Source organism: Vitis riparia, chromosome 10 (genome assembly GCF_004353265.1).
Source record: "Vitis riparia cultivar Riparia Gloire de Montpellier isolate 1030 chromosome 10, EGFV_Vit.rip_1.0, whole genome shotgun sequence".
Taxonomy (NCBI): domain Eukaryota; kingdom Viridiplantae; phylum Streptophyta; class Magnoliopsida; order Vitales; family Vitaceae; genus Vitis; species Vitis riparia.
In genome coordinates, this window is record NC_048440.1 from 22,202,179 (window position 1) to 22,211,428 (window position 9,250).

General features: G+C 27.5%; 1 protein-coding gene across 1 annotated transcript; it reads right to left on the minus strand.

Annotated features, from left to right (window-relative positions):
- Positions 1–225: 225 nt before the first annotated feature.
- Positions 226–9,014, minus strand: LOC117923240. The gene is made up of 5 exons (XM_034841460.1): positions 8,456–9,014; positions 5,811–6,014; positions 5,074–5,128; positions 2,355–2,904; positions 226–1,149 (listed from the first exon to the last, which is right to left on the minus strand). Exons 1-5 carry the CDS (start codon positions 8,997–8,999, stop codon positions 427–429), a joined length of 2,076 nt encoding a protein of 691 aa, XP_034697351.1. The 5' UTR covers positions 9,000–9,014; the 3' UTR covers positions 226–426.
- Positions 9,015–9,250: the final 236 nt, after the last annotated feature.

Sequence of the window (9,250 nt, forward strand, 5' to 3'; positions counted from 1 at the left end):
TACAATGATTCCGCAGAAAGTTGATTTACTCGTTGCTCACCAAAATCAATTAAAAAATAGAAGATGTCACTAGAGTTTTTGTTCTGTCTCAGCTCCAGAACTTATTTAATATATAAAAAGGAATAGAACAAGAGTGGAATACCTGCCTTTGTTACACTAAACCTCATACTCTCCCAAAAACATCTCATCTGCTCATAACTCTCACGAAAGAAAATACTATTGAAAAGTTAAATAGAATCTCTAAAATTAAAATTTAAAACATACATGCATCATAATGAGTCATCAATTAATACAACACTCTCACAATGCTAATTAACTTCACACAGACATGTTCTATTACTACTTGGAAATAGAAAAGGAGAGGACAATTCCGGTGATACGTTATCATTCATCCATGCGTGTGCTCTGAAAAGAGTTCTTCTTCTTTCAAACTTGAGTACAAGGAGCTGCAGTTGGCTGAGGTGATTGGGTATTATTCCAACAAAACTGAAACTTTTTCTTGGTCCAGCGCTGTCCTTTGTAAGCCCCATAAGTGGGAAATAAAAAGGGGAGAAGGAGGATTGGAACAAATTTTTTGACCAATTCTGTGCTGCGCATCAGGACTGCTGAACGTAGAGGTGAATATGAGAGAAAGAAAATGGGAACAGGAAGAAATGCAACCACATACCAAAAGACACTTTCCCAATTATGTGTCATGATCAGAACTATAGTGGCTCCAAACGCCACCGCCATCATTGAGACCGAGAAGACCATAAATTTAATTCCCAGCGTCAGCTTCTTAAGAAGATAGGTTTCGAAGTGTTGTAGTGGAAATGTGGATGTAAGGATGGATAGAAATATACCCACAGATGTCAAAGCGAAAGTGAGGGAGATCACATCAGCCATAATGAAAACCACAAACAAGGGTTTACCTTTAAGGATTGGAATACCGGTGGTTCCATCAGAACCCCCTGGTACGGTGTAGGCTACTGCAAAGGCAACAGTGGCTATGAAAACAGAAAGAATGGTGCAATTCTCACCTGTACGCATTAGCCATTCCTTGGCTTTTTGATGGAGATCTTCTTTAGAAACAGCAAATAATTCTTCAGCAGTCTGGTGATTGTTGTTGAGAGGCTCGGTCAAATGCATCTTACAGGCTTTCTTCACGTCCTGCACCCACACATACAATCACAAGTAGCACCATGGTTCAATTGTAATACATACAAGCATTTTTGTTGTTTGTAATCCTTCCATCTATCACTGGATCAAAGTCAAAGGGTTATTTCATTAAAAGAGAAGTCACATATTCCATAACAAAAAATATCCTCCATCTTTCAGAAAAAATAACCTCCAAATGTGTGGATTATCTTGTCCTTTTTATACAAATTCTTCAAATTAAAACAAGGTGATTCATAAACTTTTAGGTTATGTTTGATTTTCCAAAAAATTTGAAGGGAAAAAAGTAGAAAAAAAAAGTGTAAAAAAACCAAAAATAAATAAACTTAAAATAAAAATTATTCTTATATATTACTTCAAACTTATTTTACCTCTTTCACACATACAATAATTTGAAAATGACATAACCTTATAACTAATTTTCATTATATTTTAATGTCTTTTATATTTTATATACTAAAAAAAAAAATGAGAAGATTGTTGTTTTCAATATTATTTTTCTTTCTTTGATACTTTTCTAGAACCAAACATAATATTAACTCTCACTTCAAGTGAGCTTAATATCATTCATTATCTAGCTAGTAACTTAAAACTCCTAAGTTAATTAGCGTTTTTTAATATGGCAAGACTAGCTTGGTCTTGAGTTTGAACCTCATTGATGTGTTTATTTTCCAATGCATTTACTAAGCCTTGTGTAAATCTAAAAAAGTCCTTAGTGATAACTTGATGGGTCATTCTACAATATCAAAAAACTAATTTCCGTATATAAAATACAGAAAAGTATATGAAAATACACAAAAGTGAAGACTAAAGAAAAATTAATACATGGTAAAGATGATCTTACTTGTTTATACTTTTTAAAATGGTTTTATTTATATCTACTTAGGACTTATTTATTGTATTCAAATTACATTTCCTAGTAGTTTGGTTTTATTTGATTTTACATCAAAAACTAGTATTTTATACTTTTATTCAATGAACTAGTTTTTATTAACCACAATAATGCATGACTCAAATTTGGAATTTAGTACCCAATAAGTGGCTTATCATTTTCCTAACTTAGGTACATATTTTTCATCAATTACCTCATAACTTTTTCTTTTTTTTTGGTAATGAAGACTAATAATCAAATGGCTTAAGTAAGTGTATGCATAGACACAATGTTTATGTTTATCACTAATGGGTAAGTTGAAGTGCACCTGAAAGAGCATCAACTCGTTTCGTAGCTGGAATGCAGGATTTTGCATCTTTTCATTGACTTGATTTTTTATATTAATTTGGCCAACCATATGTAGTAAGGAGTTTCCTTGGTCATCGGTAGCTAAAAATAGTCTTCTTGGAAGCACTTCAGACTTTACCAACATATCAAAAATTTCTTCATCATGATGACGGACTGCCACTTGTAATATGTTCATTCCCTCCTTATTAGTATGCTCAAGCTCCATAGGATGATATAAGAGTATTTCTTCAACAATCTCTTTAATGTTTGATGTTGTTGCCAAAAATAATGGAGTTTCATCGCTCTTCCTATTCATGTTGGAGTTTTGCCCTTCCATTTTTTGAGGGTTTTGTCCTTCTGTTTTTCGAGACTCTTGTCCATCTTTTTTCGGATGCAATTCAAAGGAGTGCTCTTCTATTTTCAACTCTTTAGTGTTACTTGGGACAACTTCTTGAGAATCAATACTAGCATGCCATGAAGCATCCTTCTCTACCAAAACCTTGATGAGTCTTTGAAGTGTCGGAGAGCATCTACATTCAGTAATGTGAGACACTAGGGGTTAATATGACATAACATTGAAAAGCATTTGATAAAAAATTGCTTTTATAAGGAAAGTGTTTCACAAATTTAAAAATCAACTACTAAAACAGGAAACTCATAAATATTAATTTATAAGTAAACAACTTAATATTATATGAAACATACAAATAGCTAGTATTGAGATACTCAATTCACTAAAATACTGAAAAGCACCATGAGTAAATGACCTAGTATTAGTAGACATATTGTGATTAATATTATATCAATAGGGTACTCCAACAACAGTAGCTTTCCATAATACATTTCTAATATAATCCATTATAAATGATGAAGAACATTTTACAATTTTTTCCTAGTGATTGGTCAATTAATCTATTAAGAAAACCTCTTTTTTTTTCACTTCATTATAGAAGTCTTTAAAAGTTATTAAAAATTAGGTGAATGCCAATCAGAAGTAGTCCTTTGGAAAAAATAGTTTCATTTGTTTCTGCAGACTTAGAGTTCTCAAATTATAAAATTTAAAATTCACTTAATCTATTTTCCCTTAAGTTAGTCACTTAATATATTAAGTCTTAATATTCACTTGTTTTTAGAGGTGCTTGATTGCATTTAAGAAGTACATTCTAAGATAGAATTTTTTTTTCAAATTTCCAAGTAAAATGAAAGTACTCGTAGTTGTTCCCAAAAAAAAAAAAAAAAACAAAAGGAAGGTTAATGTATGTAATATTATAAATTTTCTAAAATTAAAATTTTATTTATTTATTTAAAAATCCTTTATTGAATTTACCCAAACAGTATGTCAAATGGACCTTAGTCTAAACATGATTTATTTATTAACTTCTTTTATTAGCTTCCTTGGAACAATTTCTCTTTCAAAGAAGTGAGATCTCTGTATCTGAAGTTAAAACCACCATATATAGATGTTGCATAGCTTTGCTGCAAGTTATATACCTAAGTTACTAATCTCCTATATAATTTATGTAACTAATTACATTATTGACTCAAATTCAAAATTTGATGTAGTGACAAATCAATATCCGAAGAATTTCTCTTATGAGACCTAAAAGAAAAATTCAAGCCTTTTTTGAGCCTAGGAGTAGGCTTGAGCTGAGCATTAACTCTTCTATGAAATGTAAGAATTCTTAAAGATTTATATTGAAATGACAATGGTTTTTAAAAACTATTTTAAAATTTGGGATATTAAAAAAAAATTTACTACTTTCAAATTTTAAAATTTTTAAAAATAATTTAAAAAATATAAGGTAAGTTCATACTTTTTGTATAAGAGTCTTTACTCTAATATTCAAAAGTAAATAATGATTACATAAATATTGGTGGATTGATTTTAAAATCAAACAAAAGTTTGAATAAAAAACACTGGTCACATGAAAAATGATAAAAACAAATAGAAATATTGAGAAAAAACCTCAAAGAAATGATAAAACAAATAATTATATACATATTTAAGTTATTTTATCAAAGAAAACTATATATGCATGATAAAATATATAATGTTTAGTAATAATATGAAGAATTTGAAAACACATATATTAAACCCATTTACTATTAAAAAAGATATATTAATTAAATTCAAATATATTTAAGGATATCAAAGAAGTAATGATGCATATTTAATTATCTTTAATTTTTTTAAAATAAAATAATTTTTAAAAGTCATTATCTTTATAAAGTAAATTTTAAAGAGTTTTTATATTTTATAGAGGTATTATTATCACTTTCTAATTTTAAAAATAGAAAATAAGAAGTGTGTACAAATGACATCTTAGTGTCCATCTGGATACATTTACTAATTTTTATATAAAATATAAGTATTCCTTGAGCTTATGTTGAAAATGTTATAATTGTAAAACTGATTAATTTTTTTTAAATTACCACTCAAATTTAAAAAATTTTAAACTAATTTTTGAAAACATAAGATAAGTCTATCTTTTGTGTAAGAGTTTCTACTTTATACTTAGAAGTTTTAATTTTTTTCAAAAAAGAAAAAAGAAAAAAAAGTAAGTAAATCTAAACAAAGCCTTAAATTTTAAATTTCTAATTATATTTTGAGTTTCTTATGCAAGAGCTTTTAAAAACACTAACCATCAAGCTTTTAAAATAAATAAGCAAGGTACAAACCAAAACTTTTCATATCTCACCTTTTATAACTTTTCATGCTGGTATCTTTGCTGGTGTTATCTTTGCTGGTGCACACTGAACAAAATAATAAACATATGTAACAGAAATGAATATAGATAGTACTTAGAAATTATAAGAAATTGAGGTAAAAGACTAATGGTGAATGACACAAAAAAAAAGAACCAAATTTGATTAAACAAAATCCATCCGACCTAATCCTTATTTTATTAGACAGGAAAATTTGAGGAATAAAACACTTACATTCATTATAGCCCCCATTTCACAGTATGGAAGTTATTATAGACATTAAATTTTACTTGCTCAATTTCATTCTACTATGTATCAAGCTGCCTCCATTGGGTTCAAATTAATTTTAAAGCCATTAAATGGTTCAATTGAGTTAGATTGATTTGAACGTTTGAATGTAAATCATACATTGTTTTATTCGATTCACTTCCCTTAAAGTAGTTCTGTGTAATCAAGAACATATTATGTTCTTATGCTGTTTTGAAAAATAATGTAAATTAAACAAAAGAATAAATTGGAATTTATAAGATAGCTAATTAACCAAACTACAAACTAAATTTTTCAAAAAAAGAGAGAATATATAAAAAAAAAATGTATAACATTTCGGAATTATATTAATGCCCAAACCCAATTTCTAAAATAATGTTCCCTTATAAATGAAAAAACAAGACTAATTGAGTAAATGAAGAATAGATGATGACCGGGAAGAAATTAAATGTACTATACTCACTATTGAATATCTTCTTGAGGTTATTCCCAAGCTCTTTAAATGGATCTAATGTGATCATAAGTTCCTCCATGACTCCTTGTCTCATTTTCATATTCTTTCCAAATGCACTTGGATTGCATGCGAGATATTGAAGAGCAGTCATTGAATCATGATCTTTTTCTTCAATTAAACATGGGTAGGTGCTCGCAATGATGAGGGCCAAGTCTATTTCATTTTAATTTTTTAGAGATAATGCAAAAAAACAAAAATATTACATTAGTAGCCTAATATTGTCTTTGCATTCCAAAACATATTTGAAAGAGAAATATGTATATCAATTGTTTTATTTAATTAATTAAATAAAGTCTAAATTATTTAATTTTTATAAATTTTTATGAACTCTTCAATTTTTATACACAAAGAAAAATAAATTTGAAGATTTAAGAAAAGCTTATTGAGTTTAAATTTTTTATTTAATTTTTTTTTAAAAAAAATTCTTTTAGTTTCTTCTTTATTTTCTTTTCTTCAATTTTCCCCATTTCTATGATCCACATGATATCTAGGTTAAAATGTATATGCAAATTACATAAATGTTATCAACTTTGAAAAGAAGACATGATATGTCCTAAAAGCTTAAACGTCCATTGTACAAACACATGCTTTTAAAGCTTAACTAATTAAATATATTTTTTTTAAAAGACTTGAAGTGGGTTATGATTTATGTTATCCAATACACTTTTGGGTACCATTTTTAGACCTAAAAAAGAGTTTTTTGGAATAATAAAAGCTCTTTTATTTTATATTTGATTACATTTAAAAAGTTGTTTGAATGAAAATATTAAGATTTAAAGTGGCAAAAGCTATAATATAGTAACTTTTGGCCAAAAGACCACAAAGTTAATATTTGTTTAAAAATTAGAAAACTTTTACATAATCTCATTTAGATTTGGTAACAACAACGTTGGTTTGGATATGCTTTTTAGTTTTTATTTTTAAAAGCAAATCATGGTAATAAATTCTATATAAAAGATAGAATCTCTTATATAAAAGTATAGATTTATATGATGTTTTTAAAAAATTTTAAATTTGAAGTAATTAAAATATTTTGATACCTCAATTATTTAAAACCATTACCTTTTCAATATATTTTTTTTAAAAAATTATAATATCTTCTATAAAGTTGATACTCTTTTCTTATTTTAAAAATAAAAAACAGGATATGTATCAAAACGGATAATAATAAATCTATTTTCAAGAAGCTAAAAATATTTCTTAAATTGTTCCTTCAAAGAGTTATAATCACATCAACCCAGACTTTAATTAGACCATGCACTAATATTTCAAATTTTCAGCACTTATGCCGACTATAAAACAAGGCTTTGTTTGGATTGTAAAATGAAGTAAAAAAAAAAATTCCAAATTTTCTTGCTTAATATATGTTGAAATTTTTGAAGAAAAATTAAATACAATAAAAGAAATTAAATATTTAAAATTTATATAAATGAAAAGAAATATTATATCATATCCCATGTTTAGTTGGTGATCGAATAAGATAAGTTATTTCATCACTTATCCTATCAAATATTCAACCAAGTATAGGATATGATACACAATGAGATATATTATCCATTTTTTATTTATTTTTTCTACATGAGAAATGTTGATCTCATGTTAATATATGAGATATACATAACTAATATATCATAAATTTATTTTTTAATCAGTTTTTTATTTTTTATATACTCATTTGCAAAATAATTTTTTATTATAAATTCAATTTATGGTTAAAAAAACTAAAATTTTTTTATAAAATAATATTAATATATAATATATAAAAATTAATTTTATATATTGAATAACATAATATAAAAAATTTTATTTATAAAGTTTAAATATTTTAATCATCAATATTGTTAAATATAAGAGCAACTTAATTTTTTTAAATAGAAAATATTGGAATATGATATAATGTTTATTTTAAGCATTAAGAATAATATATATTCCATTTTTTTTTTATTCATTTTACAAATTAAATATAAAGATAGTATAACATAATATATCTCATTGAATCTGCTATCTTAATATATATATAATATCCTATGATATTTAATTACTATTATATATCTCATTAGAAGTCATATCTTATGATATTTAATTATTGTCTAATAGGATATGATATCGTACCATATACATATCCTACTCTATTTCATCTCGCCAACCAAGCATAACCTTATAGATGAATTAAAGTTATATTTGATTGGTTTGATATAACATGAGATAAATAAGAGAAGAGATATTATATCTTATCTAATGTTTGTTGTTCATGAGATAAAATAAGTTATCTCATTACATATCATATTATACATTTAATCAAACTTGGGATATAATAAGTTGTGAAATATATTATTCATTATTTTTTTTAATATCTCTTATTTATTTTTATCGTTTCTTTTAATGTTATTTGTTTTATAAAATAGAAAAAAAAATCATTAAAAAATAGCTATATATATTATTTTACAAACAAAATATAAGTGTAACATATCATAGCTTATTGAATACATTAGTTAAATATCATATTTTATTTGGACAAGAAATTCATATCATAAGATATGAATATATTATCCTATAAGGCCAACCAATCGGAACCTCAGAGCATAATAACTCACCAAAACACTCAGTGGTGACGGAAATATGAAGAACTGTTGTTTTATCATCCCTCTGCAAATGGCGTTTAACTTCTCGTTCACTCCTGTTGTTTAAATCCATTTTCACGGCCAGAAACTTAAACATTTCAATTTGACCATAGCGGGCTGCACCAAAAATAGGCGTTTCTCCGAAGTCGTTACGCGCAATTAGCAACATCGGATCTTCGACCTGATATCTCTCCACCATCTTCTCTGCTACATCTTTCATGGTATTGCTGGAGGCTAGTTGGTGGAGTATAGTGTTGCCTTCGTCGTTTTTGATATTGGAAAGTGGATGGCAGCCGTCTGCGGTCAACTTTTGCAGTAACTCGTTTACTAGATCCTTTTGTTTGAAGCGAATGGCCAGATGAAGGAATGTGTTGTTGTGACTCTTACTAATTCTCTGCAATGGGTATTCAGGAGGCTGATCACCGCAGACTTGGGCCACATACGGGGTTTCTTTTTTCAAAGCTTCGTACAATTTTTCAATACGTTTCTTTTGTTTGGTGTAATTGGTATCCGCCATGAGAGTGTTTTTGGTGAGGGAGAGCAGAGCAGAAGGCTTTAGAAGTGAGGGATTTGGTGGGGGTGCTTCCACAATCACCGCAGAGTCCCTTTAATACCATTTGAGGATGCCCACAAGCACGATGATATATGCCACAGGATTTACAAAGAGGTGGTTGGTGATTAGTCTTAATCCATGCTTTGGACCCACTCAGCTACAGGAGCATTTTTAAAAGTTCATGGCCTACCACACAAGCAATTTGTCATTCTTAT